Source organism: Strigops habroptila, chromosome 1, assembly GCF_004027225.2.
Source record: "Strigops habroptila isolate Jane chromosome 1, bStrHab1.2.pri, whole genome shotgun sequence".
Taxonomy (NCBI): Eukaryota; Metazoa; Chordata; class Aves; order Psittaciformes; family Psittacidae; genus Strigops; species Strigops habroptila.
In genome coordinates, this window is record NC_044277.2 from 135,789,960 (window position 1) to 135,817,521 (window position 27,562).

General features: G+C 38.7%; 2 protein-coding genes across 9 annotated transcripts in view; one reads left to right on the top strand and one right to left on the bottom strand.

Annotated features, from left to right (window-relative positions):
- The window catches only part of KAT2B (lysine acetyltransferase 2B), a 45,725-nt gene extending 23,802 nt beyond the window's left edge, over positions 1 to 21,923 (top strand). For 2 of the 8 annotated variants that reach the window (XM_030481792.1, XM_030481851.1), the window contains 10 exons: positions 1,860 to 1,996; positions 3,398 to 3,606; positions 6,779 to 6,905; positions 10,044 to 10,154; positions 11,735 to 11,878; positions 14,008 to 14,122; positions 14,876 to 14,912; positions 15,162 to 15,225; positions 15,323 to 15,407; positions 18,547 to 20,525. In XM_030481792.1, coding sequence (XP_030337652.1) covers positions 1,860 to 1,996; positions 3,398 to 3,606; positions 6,779 to 6,905; positions 10,044 to 10,154; positions 11,735 to 11,878; positions 14,008 to 14,122; positions 14,876 to 14,912; positions 15,162 to 15,225; positions 15,323 to 15,407; positions 18,547 to 18,740 — 1,223 coding nt within the window. In that variant the 3' untranslated portion in view covers positions 18,741 to 20,525. Of the gene's footprint in view, positions 1 to 1,859; positions 1,997 to 3,397; positions 3,607 to 6,778; positions 6,906 to 10,043; positions 10,155 to 11,734; positions 11,879 to 14,007; positions 14,123 to 14,841; positions 14,913 to 15,161; positions 15,226 to 15,322; positions 15,408 to 17,664; positions 17,728 to 18,546; positions 20,526 to 20,557 lie in introns of those variants that run through there. The other 6 variants (XM_030481811.1, XM_030481802.1, XR_003990865.1 and 3 more) reach the window with 6 other exon arrangements.
- On the bottom strand, positions 21,823 to 27,355 carry SGO1 (shugoshin 1). The gene is made up of 9 exons (XM_030481864.1): positions 27,111 to 27,355; positions 26,376 to 26,518; positions 26,097 to 26,293; positions 25,611 to 25,715; positions 25,061 to 25,125; positions 24,746 to 24,897; positions 23,303 to 24,157; positions 22,585 to 22,756; positions 21,823 to 22,391 (listed from the first exon to the last, which is right to left on the bottom strand). The coding sequence occupies exons 2-9, from the start codon at positions 26,509 to 26,511 to the stop codon at positions 22,250 to 22,252; spliced, it is 1,824 nt and encodes a 607-aa protein (XP_030337724.1). The 5' UTR covers positions 26,512 to 26,518; positions 27,111 to 27,355; the 3' UTR covers positions 21,823 to 22,249.
- Positions 27,356 to 27,562: the final 207 nt, after the last annotated feature.

The following is a 27,562-nucleotide window of genomic DNA, read 5'->3' on the forward strand; positions in this document are numbered from 1 at the left end:
AAATTTTGGGGAAAATAAGTTGTTGAATGCATAAATTTTCCTAATAAATCCTTTTTCAAACACCTCAAGATTAATGAGCCTGTCAAGAGAGTTTGTAGGTCAGAGAGATGATCACGAGCTTATGTAAAGTAAGTCCTCAAGGAAGTGGAAAAAGCTAAATGAATTCTTAGCCTTCTAGCTATGGAGGAACTTAAGGTGACTCCTAAAAAACAGTTTTCTTAGAGGGACAAATTGGGAAATGGTCTTTAAAGTGAGAATGAGTAGAAGATTTTTTTTTTTTTAGTAACAGATCAGCAAAGTGAATGGTAAGTAGTCACTAGAAAAATTTACATTTTTTGAGAGTTTAAAAAGAAATATGGAATTAAAAACCTAATTATTAAGCTACACAGCTGAGTTGTCATTGGAATTGCCCTTGGCACTGCAGAATTGAAACACCACAGGTGCAAAACCAGTTTCAAAAGGGGTTCTAAGAGATTTCAGGAAACTGTCAATTTTAAGTCTCCTATTTCAGACAATTAGAAGAAACAATAAGAAAATGATTAAGAATAGAATGAATAAATGTGTGAGCTATGTGATACATGGAAAGTCAGTGTGCCTTTTCTAGAACTTGTGAATTGTACATATCCGTGAAGAAATCAGTGAGCATTTGGAAAGAGTTTTGTGTACTTGGATTTACAGAAAGCTTTTGACAGATTGCTTCAGAAAATTCTGTTTTAAAACAAGAAATTAATTTCTTGGAAAATAAAAGGAAGGTCCATTCACATGTGAATGACTGTTTAAAAAATAAGAAATTAAGAACAGGAATCAAAGTTTCCACAGCAAAGGGAGGTTAACTATAAAATTCTATTGTTAAGAAAACAGTTACGCTGCTTGAAAGTCTGAAAAGGGGAATGAATGAACATTTGATCCTCATACATTTAGAGTGCTATAGCTGTGGGAAAACAATCTATACCATATGTGTGAAATAATGGGCATAGCGGGCCCTAAACTATCTGGTTGTTTCAGAAAGAGAATCTTAAAAACCAAAGCAACACAAAAATAAACAAACGAAACCAAAATAATTTATCTCATGGCTCAGTGCTGGGTCACAAAGGCAAAATTCTGCATCCTGGCTCTGACCTTTAGCAGATCTTTAGGGAAAAAAATACAGGAACAAGTTAACCATGGAGTGATATTCCTGTTTGTATGCTTTCCTAGGATAAATCCTGAGCTAGCTGCTGGCTCTATCAGTATTATTAGAACTCTACTAGTCTTTGGAAGACTTTTCTTTCATGAACTGGTTACTTTTGCTATATTAGAGGTCAGTCCGCAGTTAGTAGGGCAGTTAATAATTAACATGGTATGTTTTGATTTGGAAACTTTATATGGATTTTCTAAGTTAAATGCGTATGATGTGTCAGACTGTATGTGCTGCTTGGTTTACAAAAAGGGTGAAAGAAATCTATAATGGACACTTAATTCTAGTGAATCCCAAGATGGGATTTCATGCATGCATGAAAATTTGTGTACGCACTATAATTTGTGTATTCTGAACTGTCCTTCCAAGACAGCAGCACAGAGGTTAACTGCAGAGTATGTTGAAGCTAAAAGGAAAAATAGTTTCACTGTAAACTACAAAGGTATAGAAGGAGAGGTGTATTAATCTTGCTTCATGCTAATATCCCAGTGCAAAGACAAAATGCAGCAGTGATACTTATTGTTCAGATTTCATTTATTTCTTTCTCCCTTTCTATAGTGATTAAAAAAAAAAATCCCAAACTTGGCATACAAACTAAAGAATATAATAGAAGTGCTAGACTTTGTAGCACTAGTCTGTGACAGTTTGGTTGTTTCTAATTTGTCCTGGTTTTGTTTTACAGGAGAAAAGAGAAAAAATAACGAACCCTATTCTCTGGAGGATTCCAAAAGACCAAGGGTTGTGGGAGATATTCCTATTGAGTTAATCAATGAAGTAATGTCAACAATTACAGATCCTGCAGCGATGCTCGGGCCAGAGGTGAGAGAAATATGGTGTTGCAAATGGTCTGTTTGTAGATGGTCTGTTTTTAATAAATGTTCCACATGGATAGGTCATGATAAACTAAGAGTCCACAAAATTGACCATGCTGTCAATAAGAAAAATAGAGACTTTGAAAGAGTGTGATTAGGCGAGCCAAAAATATTGATGAAATGCTCTGCTTTGCTTTTAATACATTGTATACTATTTGCGAAGAGAGTTGGAAACTAGTGATAGTAAAAAAGTAGATCCTAGCTTATTTTGAAAGGTACTTTTGTTACAGAACAGTTCCAGAGAATGCTTTTTATTGTTAATCGTAGGTGTAGCTCATAAGGCAAGGTACATGGGGTTCAAATACTGCAGCAGAATGAAGATCTAAAGTCAAAACCTCTGCAAATCTGCAGAAGGGCTGATCTAAACAGTTATTTGCTCTGTCTTCCACAGTTGCTCTTTTTTTCCTGCTGGAGGAGAAAAACAAACAGAATTGCAGAATTGTGCCATGTACAGAATTGCACTTCTTTTTTTTTTTTTTTTTTGGCTGGCTTTTCCTCCTTCTGTTCCCTTTGCCAGGCTATGTTTTGCCAGCAGCTCTTGTTTGCCAAGGTTTAGCTAGAGACTGCTGAAGATTTGGAACCACCTACATTTCTTACTCAAACTATATACTGTGACTGATGGCTGTGCATATTACAAATGCTGTGCCAGTCTGGCTGTTGGGGCTGGCAGTGACTAGAAATGCAGCAGCCAAGCTTTGCTCTAAAAAGTAAACAGTATGTGCATGCAGAGATGTTTTGGCATTGTAAAATCATCTTGGAAAAAAAAAAGTTAAATAAATTCTCTGTATTACTTTCATCTCCATTCAAATATATGGGTGCAATTGCTAGATATGTAACAGCAAAATGAGTAGGAATTAAAATGTTCTTTTTAGGCTCTTACGATAGTGGCACAGATAGTGGAAAACACTACAAAAATGAAAAAAGTATGATTTTGCCTGTACAGCCATTAAAATCTGGGATTTGCGGTATGCATAGGCAAATCCACTATTGTCCAAGCTGGGTAAACTAAAGAAAATATAAAGACTTAGTGGCATAGCCGTCAACTGGATGAGTGCTGATCCTTGAGAGATTTTGGAACTTGACTCATAATCATAACTGTTGTTACCTAATCTTTACCAAAAGAAATTTGAATAGCCTTTGTACACTGTAGTGTAGACTACACAAGTATATCCAGCTTATTTGATGGTGTCACTTGTGCTACAAAAAGGTAATCATTGACAGTTCTATTTTTATAAAAAGGTGGCTTGGAAAAAAAGAGGGGATTTCATTTGTTTGTTCATCAAGGCTGTTCTATCAGAGGATGTGGAATCTCCAAAATGTGATTTTATTTCTCTTTTGTGCGGTACAGACCAACTTCCTCTCGGCGCACTCAGCCCGGGATGAGGCAGCAAGGCTGGAGGAGCGCAGGGGGGTGATCGAATTCCATGTGGTTGGCAACTCCTTGAACCAGAAGCCCAACAAGAAGATCATGATGTGGCTGGTTGGTTTGCAGAATGTATTCTCCCATCAGCTGCCTCGAATGCCGAAGGAGTACATCACGCGCTTGGTCTTTGATCCGTGAGTACCTCTGGAGAGGGCTTTGGTGGGTGAGACAGAAAGCCTGGTGCTGGTTGCAGGCAGCAGTGTAAGAAAGGACCAGCCGAGGTGGCACGGAGGGCATGCCTGTGCGACCCTTTTCCTATTTATGTCAAACCCCTATAAATCCTAGCGAATCTAACTGGATTGTGCCAAAATACTGCCTCGGTGGCTGTATTGACAAGTGGTTTCTTATTGTGGGACTGTGGTGGATTGACCCTGGCTGGATGCTAGGCACGTGACAAAGCTCTGTCACTCCGCCTCCTCAGCTGGAGAGGGAAGAGAAAATACAACGAACGGCTTGTGAGTCAATTGAAGGACAGGGAGATCACTTACCAATTACTGTCACAAGCAAAACAGACTCAAGTTGGGGAAAATTAATTTAATTTATTACCAATCAAATCAGATTAGGATAATTAGAAAATAAAACCAAATCTTAAAACACCTTCCTCCCGCTCACCCCTGCCTTCTTCTTGGACTTAACTTTATCTCTCTTTCAGCAGTGCAGGGGTATGGGGAGTGTGGTGAGTTCATCACATGTTGTCTCTGCTGCTTCTTCCTCCTCGGGGAGGGGACTCCTCACACTCTTCCCCTGCTCTAGTGTGGTGTCCCTCCCACAGGAGATAGGAAGCACTGTGGGTCCTTCCCATGGGCTGCAGTCCCTCAGGAAGAGGCTGCTCTAGTGTGGGTTCCCTGCTGGGTCACCAGTCCTGCCAGCAAACCTGCTCCAGCATGGGCTTCTCTCTTCATGGGGCCACAGGTCCTGCCAGGAGCCTGCTCCAGCACAGACTTTCTAAGGGGTCACAGCCTCCTTCAGGCATCCCCCTGTCCACCATGGAGCTCCACGGGCTGCAGGTGGATATCTGCTCCACCGTGGACCTCCATGGGCTGCAGGGCACAGCCTGCCTCACTATGGTCTGCAGGGGAATCTCTGCTCCAGCACCTGAAGCATCTCTTCTCCCTCCTTCCTCACTGACCTTGGTGTCTCCAGAGTTGTTCCCCTCACATATTCTCACTCCTCTCTCTGGCTGCAATTGCTGTTGTACAGTACATTTTCTCCCTTCTTAACCATGTTATCCCAGAGGTGCTACCACTGTTGCTGATGGGCTCAGCCTTGGGGCAATCTTGGTGCTGGCTGGCACTGGCTCTATCAGACGCAGGGTAAGCTTCTAGCAGCTTCTCACAGAAGCCACTCCTGTACCCACCCCGCTACCAAAACCTTGCCACACAAACCCAATGCAGGGATTTGGGCCTATGGGGAAGGCTCCTACCTGGCTTGTACTTTCAAATGTCAGAACTGAAAGTCAGAAAGTAATTACTGTGCTTATTGGTGGTTTCCAGGCCCAAACTAACCTGCTGGCTGCTCCATCCTCTGTGGAGATTGTGAGCCAAATGGCAGCAGACTGAAGTTTTTCAGTGAGAACTTGTGGGATTTATGAAGAACAGAAGCATTCAAGTCAGCATGGGAGATATCACTCCTCACCTAAGCATGTTGCTTTTCTCTTTATCAGTGCAAGTTTCCTGTCTTGCTTTGGATGCAACTGATACACCGCAGGCACTTGAAAAGAGACACATTGGCTGTAGCAGCATCCAGAGGTTGCACATAGTCCTCCACACACCCTAGTGTCCTGATTAAATTGTGCCTCAGCTGCTCAAGCATCAAGGGAGGCTCTCCTCAGAAGCATCTGCTTTTCCACCATTGTGTTTCCTTCAGACTCTGCTTCCTTTCAAGCAGCTTGTTGTCCCAAAATTTCTGCCTCTGAACAATTCATGCCCAATAATAGCCTAGGGGTTTGCTGTACTGATCGCAGCACTTCCCAGTGGAGGATGCCTGTTGGCTCATTGTGTGTCAGCAGAGACCTTGAGGAGCAATGACTGAGCTGACTGCAGCCAAATACACAGTCTGGTTTGTGGAAGAGCCTTTCTCCACCACAGATGATATCAACCTCTGTCTTCGTGCCCAGTACTATCACTGCAGTGGTTATGAAAACATTTCTGGATCCATCTGCTATGAATCTCCAGGGGCACACACTGGAGACCTACTCTGAGTAATGGGTACACACAAACCTGTGTCAAGTGTGAGATACACTGGAATCCAACAGTTCTCTTCCCAAATTCCTTTCAGCTATTACCTTACTTATTATCGCTTTTAATATTCTTACTTCTGAAATGGCCATCCCTACTGAATCTTGCAGCTTAAATAACTCAAACATGAGTAAACAAATGAAAAGCTCAAAGTCCTACATTGTTCATGTCATTCTACAAATATGAAGCACCAAAATAAGTGCAAAAAAATAGAGGAATATATAAAATTTATAAAATCTCCTTCAACAGTGGCACATAAAATATAGCTAGTGTTCAGACTACTTATTTGTTTTGGCAGGGGCTCACTTTTGGCACCAACCTTTCCCCCCAAAAAGATACCTTCTGTAATTTACTGCATTGTTTATACAGTTTATATGATACCATGTATTGAATAACCTAGATAACAGGTGCAGGGTAAATCTTTCCAGACCTTGAGGATTACACTAAAATTCTTAATCCTTGACACAAGAGTTCAGATTGCACCATGTATTTCCTGGCAGTCAATGTAAGTGCAACAGAAATGGATATTTATTATGATCTTGATTCCCTTGGGAGTAGGTGATTAGAAATAAGAAATAGCACTTCTTGCTTCGTCTGCTGCATTTGGAACTGATAGCATAGCTGTAGAGAGTGCATGCAAGGAAACAGGAATCCCTTAGAAAGGACTTGCTGTCCTGTAACTCCATTAATTTCTAATTTAGTCAGGACAAAATCATCCTGAAAAATGCATAATGGTGAACTGTCAGCAATATATTCAATGAAAGCAACACAACTCTTATTTACTGGGCATTACCCTAGCATCCAGGAGTGCTTGGCAAGGCCAGGACCATGCTGCATGAATGATGAACTTTATGGTAAATTCAAAGCATGATGTTAAAATAACAGTTCTTCTGTAGATACAAGCAGCTAACTGAACAGAGGCATATACAATTGCATTAGCATCATGGAAAGAAGTGAATCAAGTTTCTAAAAAAAAACCAAGCAAAATTCAAAACCAAAAAGAAGAGGGTAATGGCACTTTATGTAGTATGTACATGAATTAAAGTGACTGTTATTTTTGTCTACTCAGGAAACACAAGACCCTTGCATTAATAAAAGATGGTCGTGTTATCGGTGGTATCTGCTTCCGCATGTTCCCTTCCCAAGGATTTACGGAGATTGTTTTCTGTGCTGTGACTTCCAATGAACAAGTCAAGGTAAACGTTTATTAAATGTATTAAAGTCCCATTCACTACTGCATATGCTTCTAGTTTTGTTAGTCACGTTGAATATATTACTGTGTTGCCAAACAGAGATGGAGTAGTAATTCTGAATATAATATACAAAACCCAAACAAATGTGCAGATTTAGAATCATAGCATCATAGTAGGATTACTTGTAATTAATTAGATAAAATCTTTGTCAATACCGATTGCTGGCCAGTAGTCTCCCATTCTTGGACTCCTCTGTCTCCAGCATTTGTTTGTGTAGTGTAACACCTCATGGTAGACTGAATTAAGTATTGCTTGTGTGTGACAGTAGGTTGTGTTCAATCACTTCACGGCATTACATGACTTCAATGAAAACAAGAAATATCAAAAACATTAGTTATAGTTTTGCATCTGAATATAAGCATATGGTCTATGGTATTCATTCTTTTTGAGTTAATATCACAAAATATTCTCTGAGTGTTGAGAATTGCTGTCTGTACTGAAAGAATAGAGAGCAGTCTGAAGACAGGAGATTCCCCTGCTTTCCCAGGAGACTACAGGTGTAGATCCAACTATGACCATTTGATTCAGGAATTTGCCTTTAGGTGGTGCTGTAGCTTCATGTTTTTCAGTTGAAACTCTTAAGAGCTGAGATGTGGGTTAATTCAGGGTTTGTAGCAGTTGATCATACAAAAATTTTGTGCCCTGTTTTGAAGGGAATAGCTCTGGGTGTGCAAGGGTCAGGCAGTGGGATTGAAAGCCTGTGACAACTGTTAATATTTGGGTTATATTTGATTTTAGTCAACTCTGGTGTTAACAGAGGAATGGTCCCCTGCATTTAGCAGTGCTTGTCATAAAAGTATCCAAAGTGTCTTAGCAAATGCAAACAATAATACAATATGCTTATTATGTCTATTCTAAGCTTGACTAATTCATAAAAGGTGGTTTTTTTCTACTAACACAACCAACTGCACTACTCAAGTTAGGCTGCCAAAGATGAGTCGTGATTCTCTAGGAAGAATATGATAAAGCAAATAAATTTGACCCACCAGAGTGCCTCCTAGCTTGCATATGCATGTTTTATTCTGTTACCATCTGGGTGCCTCACTATGTCATTGACTGTTTCTGAAAATCTGCCTTCCCACATTCCTGAGTAGGGTGACGCCTACCAACAGATAATTGAGAAAAACTAAATATTCACACATGGGTGAGCTGCCTGCTCTTGGGAAAAATAAATTCCTGTTTTAATGCAATTTGAGGTTTGGATAAGGAATATGGATAATTCTGTTTTCCTTTATATGTGATATTGAAATGTTGAACTGGTTTTGAGGTAGTTTGATCCCATGTTACAAAGTTATTTTAAATTTTACTGCACACAGCTTAGTTTCCTTTTAGGAATGTTAGACTTTGGCAAGTGTTTGTGAGAATCAATAAATCCTGTGAAAGTTATAAAAAATAATAGGGCAGCAGCACTTTTGAAGCAATTGTCATCATCATTTCTGGAATTTCTTTGAGGCATAAAAGTGCCTTTTTCTGTTTTGTCGGAGATTAGATGCTTTAAAATTACTGGAATGAATTGCAGTGTTTTAGGTGTAAATAAAATGTCAGTATCTCATACGCTGTTCCTTCCACCCTGCTGATGAGCAGGCAAGTGAGGAGCTTGGCTAGGTCATGCACTTCTATCTTGCATTTAAGGAAAATATTTTTCATTAAAAATTTTGGTTCAGAGTTTTTGTCTTCTTCAAAGAATTTGAGAATTAATATTTGCAATCAGAAAGTCTCTTGATTATCTTGAGCACCTCTGAGTTCCAGGTAGTGCTATACCACTTCATGTGGTATTAAATACAAAGAAGCACTGTGACAGCTGATGCCATGCTGATGTGTGCCACTTTAACAAGTGAACATACAGCTTTAAGAGCTTCCTCAAATTCAGAAGTACTTATTTTTACACGTACGAGGTCTCAATTTTAAATATTAGGTCTGAATACCAGATGCTGCAAACAGTAGCTTGAAATGAAGGAAAAATGCACAGGTTTTGTTCCTAGATTAGTAGGATTTTTAAAAAAATGTGTCATTACTAGATTTTTTGTATTGAGCGTCAGCACTTACCTAACTTGCTTTTAGCTGGCCATTTCCATGTTTGGAGCTATTAAATTATAAACTCAAGCAGAAGTATACACTTTGTAATGTATTTTTCTGGCTTAAGTATATAAGTAAAAATGTCCCCAGTTTTCAAGAACAAAGTACCAAAACCAATTCCATATATATTTCTGTAAGTGTCCAGTTAGTCTCCATGATGTTAAAACCGTAATATATTCAGGAACAACACATTATTATGGGCTTTCTGGTCTATTTTACATTTCTTCATCTCACAGAAGAAAGGAAAGACTAGCTTACTTGGAAATGTGAATAAGTGGAACCTTTTGATTACTTTGGGGTTGAATGAAAATGGAAATTATTCCTGTGTGCAGTCATAAGCCATAGCTATTACTTGACTGTGGACTCAATAATTTTCTGCTGCTTATTATGGTAATAACTTTTCACTATTCCCTTTTATGCCCTATGATAAGTTCAGATTATAAGTCCTTTGAGGCAGTTTCTGCTACAGGTGCACAGAACACAGCAAAACAGAAATCTTGTCTCAGAATGGGTGCCCCTAGAAGGAGTAATTTTGATATTCCTGCTTTGCAGTTTTGAAGCATTATGGCTAAGAGAGGATGCCCTATTACAACATATGTAATTTTGTGAAACGTGACTATTGATAGTTGATATTAACTTAAAAGGAAAAAAATAATGTGTGCACCTTGAATTACAACTTGCAGATTATGTACCTCTTTAAAGCCATACTTTACCCCTAGATAGAGTGTAGGTTTTGGTCTCCTTTAGATTAAAAGTGAATCAGACACTGGAAGCTGTGATATTTTATGTTCCCTGTTGGGTCATAAAGATACCCTTACAAGGCTGCAAACAGTTTGATTTCGAGTACGCCTCACCAAGTTACTTATGAGAAAATCTTTAGAACAGGATCTAGAGGAAAAATGGCTTTTTGAAAAACAGTCTGTCATAACCCTTGGTCCACAGTTTCTAATATATGCAGTCCCCAAAGACTTTGTAATGGCTTTTTTCCTCGCACGTTTCACACAGGGTTATGGGACTCACCTAATGAACCATCTGAAGGAGTACCACATCAAACACAACATTCTCAACTTTCTCACGTATGCAGATGAATATGCTATCGGCTACTTTAAAAAACAAGTAAGTCAGTGTAAGAAATTGCTTGGTGCAAGAAGTTAACATCTAGCAATGATAAACTAAACAACTAGACATGGTGAAGTAGTTAGATATAATGCATTGTGCAATTTTATGTATATTTTTTTTAATCTACAACATGTGGTCTGTGTTCATTTTGGGTAATGATATTGGCTTATAATGTATTTTATTTTGATGGAATCATCTGAATATAGGTGTACAGTATAGCCTATAGTCTAAAATCCAGTTGAATATGGGTTAGCTTCTTCATTCAGTTTCTTCACTTCTTCTATAAGAAGTGTAAAGAAGGACCAGACATACCTGTGACAGACTAGAACTTACCTGACCTGTCCTCACAGCTGCTTCTGATTCAAAGCATGAGATCCAAGTTCAGGAAAGATTGTGATGTCTAATCTGTCAAATAGATTTGATAGATTAAGCAGGTGTCAACTATCTGATCAGATGGCAGAGTGAAGCTAGAGGTCAGACTATACTGGGAGATGTACGCTAATAGGACTAGAAGCAATGGACACAAGTTGGATCATGGGAGATTGCAACTAGATAGAAGGATTCTTCTTTTTTTTTTTCTCCTCCTTCCTGTCCTAAGGGTGGTCAAATACTGGAAAATGTTGCCCAGAAGGTTGTAGAAACTCTGTCCTTGGCAGTGTTAAAGACTGGGTAAGGCTTTGGGCAACCGGATCTAATGAGACCTGCTCTGAGCAGGGATGGTGTTACCTGGCCTCCTTAAGTCCTTTCCAGCTTCAGATATTGTATGATTCTGTATATAAAACTGATACAATTCACATTCACAAGAATAAAAGCTGGGCTTGTGACACAGCTATCAGATATGTGCACAGACCCTTTTCATGTCTGCTATGTCCCTTCCCCAGTGTGGAGGTGTTCAGTCTCCATGTTAGTCTGAAATCTTTGATGGTAAATGGTGAGGCAGAAGTCCTGGTTGGGTTTCTGATTTTTACTGAGGTTTCATAGATAGCACTGTAACAGAAGAAAAAAATGCAGCTCAAGTTGAGAGTCCTACACTGCTCTTTATTGTCCTGGATAATTCTTTTGTGGGTTTGTTTTTCAATTTACTTTTGACTGAGTGAAGACTGTAGCATGACTTTGGAACTTTTAATAGGATTTGGTATCTTACTTTTTCACTTGAAATATAAAAATGAAAAAAAAAACCATCACTTTTTTCTGGCTGTGAAATTACTGTGGTCTCATCGACTTCTACAGCAACTTTCCTTGACTAATGACTACAGGACTGGCAGTAGCAAATTTTTTGAAGGTTCAGGAACTTTGTCCACAGTAAAGATCTTTTCCTTCTTCTCTTTATCTCACCTATACCCTTCTTTTTCTATACATAAAGCAATTAAATATTCTTGGATTGAGTGACTCCTATGAGAAGGTGTTTGCAACGCTATGAACAGTGGCCTGTAACTCTTTCCGTTGTATTGTCTGTATTTTAACATTATGATGAATTTGGTTCTAAATCATCATAGCATTTCAAGTTAAAACAAATGTAAAAGGGAAATGGCATCATGACAGCTTGAGGGATTTTTTAATCTTTTTTTCCCCCTCAGGGTTTCTCCAAAGATATTAAAGTACCAAAAGCAAAATATGTTGGCTACATCAAAGATTATGAGGGTGCCACATTAATGGGATGTGAATTAAATCCAAGGATCCCCTACACGGAATTTTCTGTCATCATTAAAAAGCAAAAGGAGGTAAAGGCTGAAATGAAACACTGAACGTTATAATTTATTTAGATGTTTAGAAACAATTCAGTCAGTGCCAGGTTAGCTCTTGTCTTTACTTTGGTGCTTAAAACATTGGAATGTATACTTTTATTAGTTAGAATAAATCTTTCATTCAAGTCCCAGTGCAGTAATTTTGCAGAAGCAATAAATTCTACCTTACTAACTTTACCACAACAGAAAAGTTGAAAAGTACTGATATTTTGAGGAGTATTTCATAGCTCAATTCTGTCATAGGTAACTTAGCAAAATGTTGTGAGATTGAGTCGTTCTGCAGCTTTGGCAATTGTTTTTCTTCCTCCCTCCTCCAGTGACTGTAATGTTAATTAGAGTGACTTTTGAATACTTGGAGTGTTTGTACTGTGTGTTCTGTATTTCACATAAAAGAAAGAGGATTTTTTTTTTTTTCCTGCCACTGTTCTAACATACAAATCAAGGGTGACCTGTTTTAAATTCCTGGCTGTCCCTCTTTGGAATTTATGTGAGATATTCTTTATTTATTCCATAATAAAATTCCATATAATAAGGCAGTTTATTATCAAAATAACTAAGATGTTACCAGTTGTGTTTAAATACCTTCCTTTTAAAGGGTTTTTAAAGAGGTACAAATTACAAAGATAATTTGTTCTTTCAAGGTTGGTCAAATCTCATTACTTTTTATTTTGTTAAAATGCTTCTTTATTGAACAGTTATTTTCCTTCCAATAAAACTATTTGACCCATGCTTGCAGAAAGAAAAACAATATCTAAGTGCTGTACATTTAGTTTACAATGTTTCTTCACTCACTGGGAAAGTTTTTATATGTCCATACAACATAGATCATAATTTTTTCCCTTTTATTTATGCTTGGTTGGGTTACTCTGCTTGGTTTGCCACTAAGACCATGTCACCCAGCACTGGGTACTGGTTGCAGGACACAATTTGTGAGTGTGTACTGCCTAATTTGTAATTCATTTACAGTCATTCTGAAAAAGGTGAAAAATCCTTTTATGCAAAGCTGTGACCTGCTGACTTCTGAGTAATCAGTGTTAAACAGCTTGTTTTAACCGGGAAGAGCCACTAGTTCCTAAATTATATGAAGGGTTTAAGGTGTGTTTAACAATCAGTTTGAAAGTATTTTGATGTTACACTGGAATATGGCCATGGTGGTTTTGTATGCTGTATTTCTCTTAACATTTTTAACCTCTATTGAAAGTCTGGGTTTTTTCCTTAGCATTTTCTCTCAAAGAAGAGGCAATGTGTGGAGGGGTGAAGGTCCTTAAGAATAAAAATATGCCCAATATGTCCATTATTTCCAAAGAAAATAGTGTCTCTAACTGTGGTGGTCTGAATGACTGCACATTTGTTTACTCCTGGTTATGAAATAAGTCATTTTGAAAGTGACATATTCAGGACACACAAAGCTTAGGTAATCGTCTAAGTGTGTGTCAAGAGCACCACAACAACTTACTTAGAATTGAGGTAATGAGATTGCAAAGTAGAACAGAGTGTACCCCAGAATTGGAAAAGCTTTTCCTGATGTTTACAAGCAGAGCAGAATTTCAATTCCAAAGAGCGGCATCATTCTGACTTCCTCGAGAGAAAATCTTCAGTAAGAGTATATCTGACTGGTATCTAAGAAATTCCTACAGTTATATAGAGACCTTGGAGTGAACAGGTATTTCTAAAATTTTGGAACAGGAACATATTATGGGCATTGAATTATGGGCCTTGAAATTTCTGACCAGCTGTGCAAAGCAGTTCAGAAGCACCAGCTGTTAGAATTAAAGCCAGTTCCCAAACCTGCTCCCAGGAAATCTCCTTCCCTACCTCTGCTGCCACCTTCCCAGGAGCTGCGCAGCTTGTGATCAATACAGCAAGCAATGACTCCTTTTTTCCAGATCTGTGCATAAATAGGCAGCTGAGAGACTTGGTAGCCTCATCTGCAGAGTCGGTGTTTAGCCAGGTAGCTCACCCTTGCTGTCAGCTTCAATGGGTCTATAAGGACCGTAAGAGTAGGAAAGCGAGAGTGCTTCTGTTCATCACAGCTTCTCGTTAGTCCTGTGGGTTACTTTTGAGCAAAGCAATTATTTTCTGTTTTCTCTGTTGCTTTATTACAGATCATTAAAAAGCTCATAGAAAGGAAACAAGCTCAAATACGAAAAGTTTATCCTGGCCTTTCTTGCTTCAAAGATGGAGTACGGCAGATTCCTATAGAAAGCATTCCTGGAATTAGTATGTATCAACCTCTTTTAATGTAGAACAGAAGCAGAACAGCCCAAGAAAGGTCCCAGACTAGAAATACTAATGTAGTCATGTATTTCTTTTTGATTAAAACGTAATTGTTTTGGTCTGCTGATTTGATTTCTCTGAAGATTGTTCTGTTTCCATTACAATTGCTGTCTTTGAGATTTCCTCTGGGCATCCCAGGCGGATCCGCTTCTATGTAGATGTGTATAATTTTATTTATATGTGATTCCTCTTTGATTTGTATCACAGAGCAGTCAGCAGTTTTCCTCTGGCACCACTGTTTTGCACTACACTCCTGTACAAGGATGTTTTAAGCTAAACACGGACTTAGAGGACAAAACAGAATTAAAACATTTAAGTATCATCTTTTGGGGGATTTTTCTCAACTGTGCTTTTCTGCAGTTTATTCTCTGTCCCTAGGGAGTCAAATTGGATAACTTTGACATTGTTAATCTTTACTGAGTTTGTGGTAAAATATGTATTGAGTTATTGAAAAAATATATGCTTTATGTAGGAATATTTTAGAATCTTTCCAGCAGTCTGAAGGAAGAATGTAGGAAATTGAATGGGGCTGCAGGCTAGATGGTTGTGTTATTTATTAGGAGTAGCTTTTATTAAAATAAACCCATTTTACTGCAGCAGTGCTGAAATGGCTTATCTTTTTAGAGTTACAATAACTCAGTTAGTGTTTTGACCTACTGTAGTTCCCATGTAATGTCTCATGTTGTTGGTGTACAGGAGAGACTGGCTGGAAACCAAGTGGAAAAGAAAGAGGGTAAGTGCTGCACAAAGTGAAATGATGAAGCAGTTTGGAGATTCTTTTGAAAAACGTCTTTAAGCAATGTCAATTGATATTTCCTTTGATCCATTGGAAAACAGATAAATAATCTGCATGGGATGAGTTTTTAAGTGGTTTCTTTGTTTGTTTTGTTTTGTTTGGAGTTGCTTTTAGGTAAGATGGACATCATAGGAATGAAGATAAGGGATCCAAACTAATATTTTTGTATTCATATTTTCTTTCAAGTAAGGAGCCCAAGGATCCAGATCAACTTTACAGCACATTAAAAACAATCCTGCAGCAGGTAAAGGTGAGTGCTAGTTCTAGTTTACCTTCTGCAAAGATTTTTAAATTATTTCCAATATAGAGTTTCCATATTAGATACCTTACTTTTTTCTTTACCAAAGAGCCACCAAAGCGCTTGGCCCTTCATGGAACCTGTGAAGAGAACAGAAGCTCCTGGATATTATGAAGTTATAAGGTTTCCCATGGGTAATGACATTAACATTTTTTAAGTATAGACTTTAAAAATCTTTATAGCTGGAGTCATAGCAGATAAAATGTAATCTGATTGTTTTATTTTAAGAGATGTATATTACTTGCAGCTGAATAGCTTTCAGCTCTGAAGTGCCAAGAGTACAATGCTGTGGTTTGAAATTTATGACTGCTTTGTGACCTTTGTGGAGCTATATATATAGTGTATACATGTGAAATCTTAGTATGCCCCAGAGAGCTTTTAAACAGTGCAGTCAGCTAGAAACTTATGGGACTGAGCTAGTTTATGTGAGTTGTACAAATATGTTCTTGTGTGTGGAAACTGATCCTGCTCGTATGTTGAAGGCAAACCTTCAGAAACACCTGAGCATTTGAATAGCTTCCAAATACAGATTTAAGCTTTCTAAATGACATAGAGAAAACTTGTTCAGAAGTACCAGGATTTTCTTACTAAGTCTCAACAGTTTGCTCCAATTTAAGTTTAGGAAAATGCTTCATGCAGCCAATTGTAAGATCACTTTTACATTTGTATTTTAGATCTGCCAAAGTTGCACAAGGTGGTTTGTCTACTTACTGTTATTTTTAAAACATTCAGCTGTTGTTTATACAGGATTACTTGCAAAGGGAAGTACACAACTGCTAATGACATTTTTCTTCTTTTTTGATTGCCGGATCGTATAATTTCAGTGATGATTCTGTGCTGTTTTAAACAGATGCTTGGTTTGATTTGTTTTGCAGCAGATTTAAAATTGAATCCTGTTATTCCTTCATTGTTTATGCAGTACTCACCTCCATCTTGCTGATTACAGTTTCTGTACCTTTTAGTGTTATTAGAGAATGAAATACAAATTCATTGCAGGCCGCTACTATCAATCAGTTTCTTAGAGAATGAAAGTGTTTGTCCATGTTGCTTTGCTCCTACTCTGTGTTTACCAATTTGGCTTAATGATTTTTTTTTTATATTCAACTTATCCTTTCCAAATAGCAAATTTATGTGTACTTTATAAAACAGCAGCTGGCTTCCTGTATCCCTGACACAAATGTATTTTCTAGCAATGAAAAAAAGAATATTGACACCCTCCCGTGGCAGTTTTCTCCATCTCCTTTTCTGAGCAGAAGCTAGATCTAGATGGCTGTTTAATCTGAACAGTGGTTAGAAAGAACTTTCTGCCTGGATTGGCAAACCCTAAATAGTAACATTTCCTGTCCTTTCCTAGTTCAGATGTATTACACTGAAGATGTGGGCAGCAGCTCTCATTTTAGGACTAAGCTGAGGCCATTGGCTTAGTTTTTGCTATGTTTTTTTCAGTTAAGGAACCCAGCACAACTGAACCACTTCTTGATTCATGGTCAACTTCTGCTTTCTGTCTGCTCTCACTGCCAGCATGCTGATTCTACACAAAAATTGTTCAGACATGATTTCAATTAAGAAGAAACATCATTGTCTTTTCTTATGCTATCCCACACAAGATACATTTGTCTTTATGTTTGCATATAGACTAAATTGTACAATATTTGAGAGGTATGGCTGTAGGGTTTTTGACTACCTTCTAAGGTCAGTTCTCATGTATAAATACTTCCCCCCCCTGTTTTAAGTGTTCCTTCAGCTGCTGAATTTCAAGAAATGCTGTTTGGGTGTTTTGGGTTTTTTTTTTTTTTTCTTTATTTTTTTATTTTTTTATTTTATTTTTTTTTTCCCCCACCTGCAATACAAACGCTGTATGCCTGAGTGACAGATGGAGCCAAACTTTCACTGTAGTTAGAGAAGAGTTTCACTGACCAGCCAGGCAATGTTTGCTTTAGGGTGAGCTGAACAGCCTTCTCACTTGGGTACTATAATTAGACTATGGATATCTAGTTTAAATGTAGGCATCTGAATTTCGGACCTAATGGGAACTGAATGAGCCTTTGCTTTTGTAAAATACTGTGCAACACCAGAGAATGGCAAGTTATGTATCATTAGAAGAGGTATTTGAGAGCATCTGTCAAAACTTTTCTTAACTAACCCACTTTTGTCAGTTTGACAGGGTTTTTCTCTTTTCTACCAAAGTCAGATCTCCCACAACAAAACCAAACCAAACCAAACAAAAAAAAAAACCCCAAACCTCCAAACCAAACCAAAAATATCCACAATCACATTTTTAAATCTTTATTTTTAAGACCTAATTCCTTGCATTGGACGTCTTTGGTCTCTGCTTTCCTTGCAATACTTGTTGTCAGCAAGTTGTCTTCATTTCAGCTGTTTCTGTTACAGCTTCACAAAGGTGCTGCTGAAGCCTGGCTCAAGCATTGCAAAAACATAGTTAGAGCATCAGAGGTGAGAAAAGCCAAGGCATGCAGCACACCTCCCACTACTTCTATTCCTGTACTCTCGCCTAGAACACTTGTGATGTTGGCAAAACTTTTAAATGACTGATAAGAGTTACTAGGAAAGCAACTGTGTGGAGAACACTGAGATGCTTTATGTATTTTCTGGATGACTGATTTCAGTATAAAGGAAAACATTTCTTAAAGAATGTTCTGTAAGTAAAAGTTTTGTACGATGCTTTGCGTTGAAAGCAGGAAGAATCTTTCTCACATGACTCTGAACAAGGGATACATAACTAAACTTTGCAGATGTAACTAAAATATATGTAGAGCGTGGAACAAATTTAATCTTTACTCATAGCTGCTCGTACTGCTTGTGGTACAGACAGATGTCTCATCTCTGTTGTGTTCACACAGAAGTGAGGGGTTTACGTTAACATACATGTTTTGTGATGTTTGAATGCTTTGCTTATATACTCTTAAGGCCTCCTCCAGCAAAGCTGACAACAGCTTTGCCTCACAGAGCAGTTAGAGGAGAGTTAGGGACTCCTAATACCCACTGAAAACTTAGAGACATAAACCATGATGCTTTAATCTTTTAAAGAAATAAACTCTACACAAAGTCATTCCTACAGTGAAATGATGCTTAGTTCCAGGGGCTCAGCTGCTGTTGAAGCTAAAAAAAGGGACCGCGCCTTAGATGAAGGCAATTAGGAATTCCAAATCCTAGCTTTGCCAGTTCACGTTAAACAGCAAAGCAGTCTAAAGGGATATTGCATACAAAAAGTATTTGAGTCAAATGCTGTTAATCTATTTTTCTTCTGTACAGATCTCAAAACAATGAGTGAGCGACTCAAGAATAGGTACTACGTGTCTAAGAAATTATTCATGGCTGACTTGCAGCGAGTCTTTACAAATTGCAGAGAGTACAACCCCCCCGAGAGTGAATACTACAAATGTGCCAATATACTGGAGAAATTCTTCTACACAAAAATTAAAGAAGCTGGATTAATTGACAAGTGACACTGTCTTTTCTACAACCACATAGTGTGCCTACTTTATGGGCAGGGGAAGCCGTTCTGTATCTGAGTTGTGGAACTCAAAGGTTTCAAGAAACTTCTGTTTAATACTTAGCACTTTTAAAAACCCTCTTAGTTTTGCAAACATGTATTATACCGAAGTTACAAAAATTATTTTATTAAAATGCTTTATAATGTATTTAATTACAGAAAATTTCTTTTGTGTGCCGATTACCGTATGTTCATAATAAGTTTATCAGTGACAGCCTCAGAAACCCCACAAAACATGTGGGAAATTGCACATGTTTGGGAACATGAAGAAAATTCCCAGACAACAGATGTTATAGCTTACCTAATGCAGTACCTATTTGATAAAGTTTTATTATTTTTTTTTTTCAGTAAAAAAAGAAAATAGTAAGGGAAAACAACAATTTGGGGGGTTCTGAAACACTTGTTTCTTTATAGAATCTTTTTATAAGATATTTTTTAAAAGAAACACTCAGCTGGTTGAGAAGCTGTGAAAGAAGAACAGCCAGTTCCGGAAAAGGACTGCCTGTAAGCTTTGATAGATGCAAGTTTTTCTATTAATTTGGGATTTTGATAAATATTTTACCTGTAAGTTGTAATCTCCTAACCACTACTAAAAACAAAAAGCTCTGCCTAGGTATGTAATGTCATAGTGACTTGGCTTATGCAGGACATAAGTATCCAAAAGAACTTCAGAGAATCCAATTTGCATATACTAGTCAATGTCAGTTGGCTTAGTGGAGTTAAGGTTTTGCTGCACTTCATGACCCACCCTATTTACTACTCTTCACTGATAAATTCTTTAGGTTATTCAGCAGAGATAAGACTATTAAAAGAAGTCAACATATGACAGCTTCTAGCTCATATACTTGGCTCTGTGGTAAACTGGATTTTCTACCAAGCTTTATTGTAAATGCTTATTAAATGTGATTATTTAGACCCAGGAACATATTAACATTTTACAACTCATGTTAGTATATCTTCAAAATAAGCACCTACATATCTGTTTTGCTGCTTACACTACATTTAAGAGGTACACCTAACTTCCTAATGGAGAACAGTACAGGCCAAAAAGTTGTCACTTGACATTTTCTAATTAGAGTTTGTAACTGTAAATTATAATTGCTTTTGTGAAAAACAGATTCAACTTTTGTTCTTGCCGTTTTATATTTACAGATGTTACACTGGTAAAGTTCAATAGTTATAAGACTGAATAAAACCCAGTCCTATGCTGTGACAAAGAATATATTCCTGCAAAATGCCTGTGCAATGTTAAATCACAACTTGATTCTGCAAGTAGATGTCAGGAACTATCTGGAAGTAGTAAATGTGGTACACAAGGTATTCAAAATGTTAACGCTAGACTTACCTTAGTGTTTTGTATGAGATTAGTCTGACCTGCATTTGGATCTATAACAAAGGTACAGTGAGCATTGTTTTCCTTTTAATAGCCAGTACTGGATGCTGTAATCCTGTTTTGTAGATTGGGCCTACAGATGCACCTGTTAAGCTTGGTATCCTGTGAACTTTTGTTATTTTCAGAGTAGAATTTCTTATTGTCTTTCAATCAGATTGTCTCTTCTATATTGAAACATTTGTTTTCTAATTTAAGAATTAATATTTTCATAGATACTGTGCAATAAAGTTACATTAGGATATGTGGTTTTGCAAATGCTTTAACAGCTGATGAACTTTACATTTGTAAAATTAATATATTGTACTGGTACAGAATAGTTTTAAATTATATATGTACAAAACCCTACTTATTTTGGTCTCTCTTTTCTCGTTACTTAGTTCTTGCACTACAAGTGTACACACTGAAGCAATTTCACAACTGAGCATGGTGAACCTACATCAGTGCAGTCAGTGCATCTTCCAGCTACAAGAGAAAACTCGAGAGCCTCAGAGTTCACTGGGAGCATGGTGTGTTAAGTACAGCTGAGTATTCAGCATGGAGAGCTGTGACCATTCCAGGTAGCATTCCCATCTCTGCGCTAACTGGTGCTGTTACTCCCACTCCTCAATATCTCAAACAATTCTTTGAGCTGTTCAAAAGACTTGATTTTTCACCTCAAAGCGTGCTCATGCTGTTTTCTCACATTTGTATACTAGAGTCCTTTATTCACAAGGCACAGTGCACAGAGGAACACGCTGCAGGCTATGAGAAGCTTGTACTTACCTACTTTCACCATGTTACTCTGATGGCACACCTTCTTTTGCATATTCTAAACAAACCTGCACCTGTCCAATACCTAGCAGCCACTTAGAGAGTATGAAGATTTACTTTTTCCCCCCAAGTCACTAGGATTTAGTCCAGTGCCACATCATGTAAGAGCGTGCACTGTTCAGGGGGTAGCAAACAGTGGTCAAAAGAGGCTTAGACATTTTCCAGGACACTTCTAAGAAGATCAGTTAAGCCTACTCAAGACTTCTTCCTGGAGTTGCAATGGAACTGCAGCAATTCTTCAGGCTTACTTGATCTAAAACCAAACTCTCCAAGCCAGACCCACCTCACCATCTGCCTGGGGCTGCTCTACCACCTTGTTCTTTTCTGTCCCTTTTAAGCAGCTGTTACAGATTCATTTGCTGAAAGTAAGGAGCACCTGCAGTTAAATGGCTCTGCCCAAGTTGCTATAGTACTAAAGAGCATGGTAACACCCAGAGCTAGGATTTTAGGAGACAGATGGAAGGTTAAGTTTCAGTTCCAACATCTAAAGGCTGGTATGGTGAACAAATATTTTTCAAACACTCAGTAGCTCCAGCTTTTATTATGAAGGCCCATAAAAACAATTTACTTTACACTCAACCAAAGCAGAGCACTCTTCACCGACCTTCACAAATAGCCAGATAGGAACAAAGTTAATAGCTCTTCTAAACAGCAGTACCAACCAGCCTAAATTGTTACTTGTGAGAGCTCCAGCTATGTAATCAGATTCCAACTGACAAAGCTTACGCCACGTAAGATGGGGAAGGAGCATACTAGCTTGCAGCATGCCTATGGCTGACATTGCTATCTTTGAAGCAAAGATGGAAATTGCAAAAAGAACACCAGCCATCGCTGATGTGTTTCCAAAGACCAAGACATTTATTAGAAGCTTCAATATGAAACTACAACCATTACAACCAACTATAAGAAGAGTTGTACAAACATTATTATTAAAAAAAAAATAATAAAAAATCCAAACCACCAAACCATTTGATCTTAAGTGCCCAAATAAGCAGGGTATAAGTTACAAAATTATAACATATGTTATAAAGTTACATTACAAAATGCCTTCTCTCAAAAGGATTTGAATGGAATCCCTTAGTTATAGGAGTAGCCTTGTGTCTTCTATATCATTAGAAAGTCACTGGATTGAAACCAGCCCCCCTTAATTTTATATCCTTAAGATTAAGACAAATAGAAATGAAGGCAAATTTGTGCGAGCTATCATGCGACAATAATTTCATGGAGCCAGCATGGTGTTGCTATCATAACTGGAAATCTCAACAACAGCCAACAAATTTCTCATTGTACTTGGACAGAGATTTTTTCCTAAGAGAATGGCGTTTGGCATCTTTTTTCTGCCTAAAAATTGGAGAATTCAGGAAATCTGTGTCTGTGAATGGATCCCCTCTTCTGAGTTTCCTAAAAAAAGACAAAATTGAGTTTCGCTCCAAAGATCACTTAACACACATGAACTATTTCACATTATGAACATCAGACCTCTCTTTGAATGTTTTCTTAAGAACTTCGTTCTAATATTTAAACTACGTCCTCAAATCCTCCATTTGATGGAATATTATGAACTTTATATCTAACTGGAAAGTAAGACACCTACCCTGCAATACTTGGTTCTTTGTAGCACACAGTAATAGTACAGCTTCGCTTGCGTTTTAGAGATCGTGGTCCTTCACCTTCTGGGACAACAGTTGTATTCCCACCGCTGGGGAGCAATGAAGTGGTATTGGTAACATCACAAAGATGACCATGAGATGGCTCAGAAGGCAGCCCTGGGAAGAAATTAGGCACATTTAACACAATTCAGGCAAGCTAGCTTAAAAGAGAATATCAATGAACACACTAGATGTGAAGTAACTTTCAGCTGTAACTATTATCTTCACTTTGTACTTAAGAATACATAAGAGGATACAAATTCAGGAATTTAGGTTGGAAAAATAAGTTAACACTAAGTAGTGCCAAGCAAAGTGTGATTTGTTGTTCCACTTCTCTCAGATTATACTTTGTTCTCCTCTTTTATCCTCAGCTTTAGCACATCATTAAGCACATCTAAAATACAGTATTGATTTATTCTTGACCAATCTCTTATACAAGACATATCTTTAATTCTAATCTCCTGAGGGGAAAAAAGAAAAAAGCAGAATAATTAATCTAATGATTCCTATAACATTACTCTGTTCATATTTATTAAAAAAAAAAAAAAAAAAAAACCAAAAACCACACCACAAAAAACCCTAAAATAAAAAAAGCTTAAATCCCTTAAAGAATATTATCTCTCAACAAAACAAAACCAATTACAGGACACTTTCTATACTTACTAATAGACTTGTCACTTGATTTATTGCTTTCAGTCTCTTTTTCATTACGGAGTTTCTGCTCACGCTGTGCCAAACATCTTTTAGACCTTGGCCTTGCATGGACTGGTGATGTATCTATCTTGTCCACTGAACTTTTCCTTTTTTTCGATTTACTCTTGCAAGGCTCATAGAGGCTGTCATCTGAATCTTCTTCAATATCACTTGACTCGACGGTATTGGTTTCAGATAAGTCATTTTTGTCATCCACACTAGTATCTGTGTCATTCACTTTTTTTTGTCGAAAAGGTGTAAGATGGACACTCTCTTCAAAATGAAAGTCGTAAGCATCACTGAAGCCACCCAGGAAATCCAGCTTTTTCTTGGAAGCTTCTTTACCCCGTCTTTGTTTTGGTGTTTGTCTGGAAGTATTTTTAGGCTTTTCCAGTTTTGCCTTCCGATATTTCTCTTTCCTTACTCGAGAGTCTTCTCTGTTGTTACACTCATGTCGTTTAAGTTCAGAATTATTGTTTAAGTGGAACTGTGCAGTTTCAGAATCTGTCCTCCTCAACACCAGCTCTGAACCTACCTCGTCTTCATTCAACTGAGAAATATCTAAATTTCTGTTTTCTACAGTACACATCTCTAGACTTTCCTCAAGTCTAACTCCATCCAGTTTAGAAAGCTTTTTTGTTGAAGCAGGTGCTTCTGAATGGTCCAATACACCAGTATAATGTTCGTTGTAATTTCTCAACTTCACATAGCAATTCCTAATAGACACATTTTTTGGTAAGACATTACCAAATCCATCCTCTCTGCTTGAAGAAACATTTTCCAGCTCTGACCCTATGATGTCCAGATGAAAATCAGACGTTTGTCCTTGCAATTGAAGAGAAAGAGTCATATTAAAGCTGAATAGTAACAACCTGTTAAGGTTTTATGCATGTTCTGAACCTGTCAGATATTAAGACTATTCCTAGAATTTTCCCCATAGATATGTATAAACCAGTATTTGGCAATCAAGATAAGTTCTGTTTAATACAGCTTCCAGACAGGAAGCTATAAGTATACTACATAAGTATTTTCCTCTAAACTGTTCCATTTGGAAAGGTTATCTATAGGTCATTTATCTTTCTGAGGTTTTTTTTGCTTTGTTAACAATTGTTGATTTCATAAATGGTACTACATGACCAAAGATGGCTTTACTCTGTTGAACCGTTTGGTAGATAATGAAACTATATTGCAGGTATATAGAAGACAAAACATTTTCAATCCCCAACCCCCTTATTTTGCTAGGCATCTTCATTCAGAAAGTTTACCATTTGCCAACATTAATACCTAATCTTTATGATTATAAGTGGAAAACTACTTGACAGTTATTTCAAAAGCAGTAATTATGTTTTAAATTTACACATTTTTTTTCCCTGATTCAGAATAGAGCAGTGTCTGGTACTTTGATATCGTTACCTTTGTCTGGAACTATTTTGTTTGAGGAAACAGCATTGTCAGATTCGTCACAGGTCTCTGACACAGAGTGAGTGAGCTCATTTCTATTGCTATCAGGCTCCATCCCACTTGGAAGTACTTGATCATCCCCATCAGCACACTGTAGATGCTCTCTAGAGAAAATACCAAAAGGTAGTATTTACCGAATACCACTGTATTTTATCACAACACAACTACTTCATTGCATTGGATTTCTTCCCTTTTTTCCAGTCAGAAAATTAAGCTTACTGGAACAGAATTTTCAAATATAAATAGGTATTAATACAAGATACTTACATTGAATGTATTGGTCCTACAACACTGGAACTGTTTTCAAGAACTGAAGAAAACACTCTCGCATTCTGTCAACAAAATAAATCTTAAGGTGACTAAAGAGCTGAAAAAAGCTTGCATGATACACAAGTTTTAGTCAACAGCCAAGTTACCCACAGAAGGGCCAAAGAAGCCCTTGTCTGTTTCTCTTTCTGGCTATGTAAACACCAAGTACTGTGGGGTCTCATGCTCACCTCCTGCAAGTCTATACGTTCATCACCAGCCTAATCATACAGACAGTGGACAGAGGAAGGAACTGTGAGGGTAGTGCAGGGAACAAGACAAACATATAGAAAATCAGGGTGCTCCTACTATGTTGTAGCAGGGCCTCAGTCCCACTAACAATCTACTACATACTCCCATGTTGCGGACCACATGTCTTACTGGGAACTGTGGGAGCAATCGCACCTCGAAACTAAGGCTTAAGCCTCAAAAACTATGAGCATCTATGTTGGAAGTAGTAAGGGGGAAGAACTAACAGAAATCCTGCCCCTCAATAGCAGAAGGTACTTACTACACCGATGGAACACAGATTCTTTGCTGGGCCAAGGAGATCAATTGAGTCCAGCAAATTCTGAGAAACTCTTGAAATTATCTTATTCAAGGCTTGCAGTTGATTCTAACAGACAAAAGAAGCAAAATAACACTGTTACTGTCGTACTCCAGTATCAACTGCCAATGTAAGAACTTCTTATCAGCATTATGAGATGACTAAATCCTGAAGATACCTGCGTCAGGTACCTCCAACTGTGATTAAAAACCCTCAAATTCCACAGAAGATAGATTTTAATTAAAGTAGTAAGAGTAGCCTGGGGGAGGGGGGAAAAAAAAAAAAAAAAAAGAAAAATAATGGTTAGTGGCCAGATTAGCTGAAAATATGAAAAAACTTGTTCTAGAGAGTTACTTTTTTATGAAGACTGAAGATCATAAATGTATCAATGGATTAGTGCAGATTTTGATGTTCAGCTTCACTAAATCATGAAATTATTATTAAAAATACCTCAGCAAGTCCTTGTGCTTGCTTGAACCAAAGATTTCTTTGCAATTTAAACATCTGAACCTTCAGATCTTGATAATCTTTTTTTAAATGAAGGATGGTAGCCTGGGCATCCCTCAGTTTCAGCTTTTCTTCTTGCAAAGCCTGAGCTAGAGCTTTGTTGTTTGCTTCAAGGCTCTTCATTTTCTTGGAGCTGTTGGCTACAACAGAACAGTGAGTATTTCAACTTGGTTTAAAAAATAATAATAATTGTGAAAACTATCAAGACATCAAGCATCTTACTTGCTATTTTGCCCTTTACAGTGCAGATTTGGCTAATTTTATCCAACCTCATCCATTTCTGATTTCTCCTCTCTTTCATTCGTTCTTTTATATCATCCAGAGTGTCTTTGACGGGCTTTTTCAAGTATTCAGCCATCTTCTACCTTTAGAAATACAAAGAGTGAAGAACTCATAAAGCTGGTGATGCTCAGCATTCCCCAACGCCAAAAGAAAAGAAACAGAAAAACAAGAGTAAAGCTCACAGAATGGTTTGGGTTGGAAAAGACGTCAAAATCACCCAGTTCCAACCCCCTGCCACGGGCAGGGACACCTCCCACCAGACCAGGTTGCTCCAAGCCCCGTCCAACCTTGCCTTGAACACTGCCAGGGATGGGGCAGCCACAGCTTCTCTGGGCAACCTGTGCCAGTGCCTCATCACCCTCACAAATAACTTCTTCATAACGCTTTTAAGTCGCACACACGCACACATTAGACGCCCACAAGCATTAAAAGCCACACGGATACAGGCACTTCCAAAACACTTCCTGCAGCACGGCTGCTGTCACTACGCCGATTATCCGACCTGCAAAACGCCCGGTGTCCGCAACGCGGACCAGGCCGCGGGCTCTAAACGCTCGCACCGGGTCGGCACGACAGGTCGTGAGGAGTGATGAGAGTGAACCCGAAGGGCCGGCAGCAGGCCCCGGTTCCTCTAAGGCTGAGGGCGGACCCTCATCCACCAGCGGGCCGCCGTACCTTCTCAGAAAAGCGTGTATACTGCCAGGCACGTCCCTCGCACGGCCGCGGCTGCCCGAGCCCAGAGCGGAGGCGATACCGGCGCAGCGGCGACCGGCTCCGGCCCGGCGCCCACCGCAGAGCCGCGGCTCGCCTCAGCAACAGGCACCGACCGGCGCGCTCGGCCTCGGAGCGCGGGGAGGGCCGGCAGGGCACCCCGCAGAGCAGCCGGACGGCTGGCGCTGCTTCACCGACGTTCAAAACCCACCGCCGCGCCCTCCCATTGGCCCGACGTGACGCTCTGCGTCACAGCACGGCCGCCGCGCTCATCCGGGCCTCGAGGGTGGGTCCTCCCCTCTGAGCGCAGGGGTAGGATTCCGCTCCGCCCGCCCTGAGGCGGCGGCGATGGGCGGGTCGCGGAGGTGGTTGTGGCAGTCACGGTGCTAGCGGCCACCCCGGGACTCCCGTGCTCC

What these genes read in the sequence shown, in the direction of transcription:
- SGO1 (XM_030481864.1), bottom strand. Translation starts at nt 26,511, where the DNA reads ATGGCTGAATACTTGAAAAAGCCCGTCAAAGACACTCTGGATGATATA. An exon ending in ATCTGTGTTCCATCGGTGTA is followed by an intron (nt 25,126 to 25,610) that starts GTAAGTACCTTC and finishes TTTTGTTGACAG; the next exon opens with AATGCGAGAGTGTTTTCTTC. An exon ending in GTAGGACCAATACATTCAAT is followed by an intron (nt 24,898 to 25,060) that starts GTAAGTATCTTG and finishes TATTTTCTCTAG; the next exon opens with AGAGCATCTACAGTGTGCTG.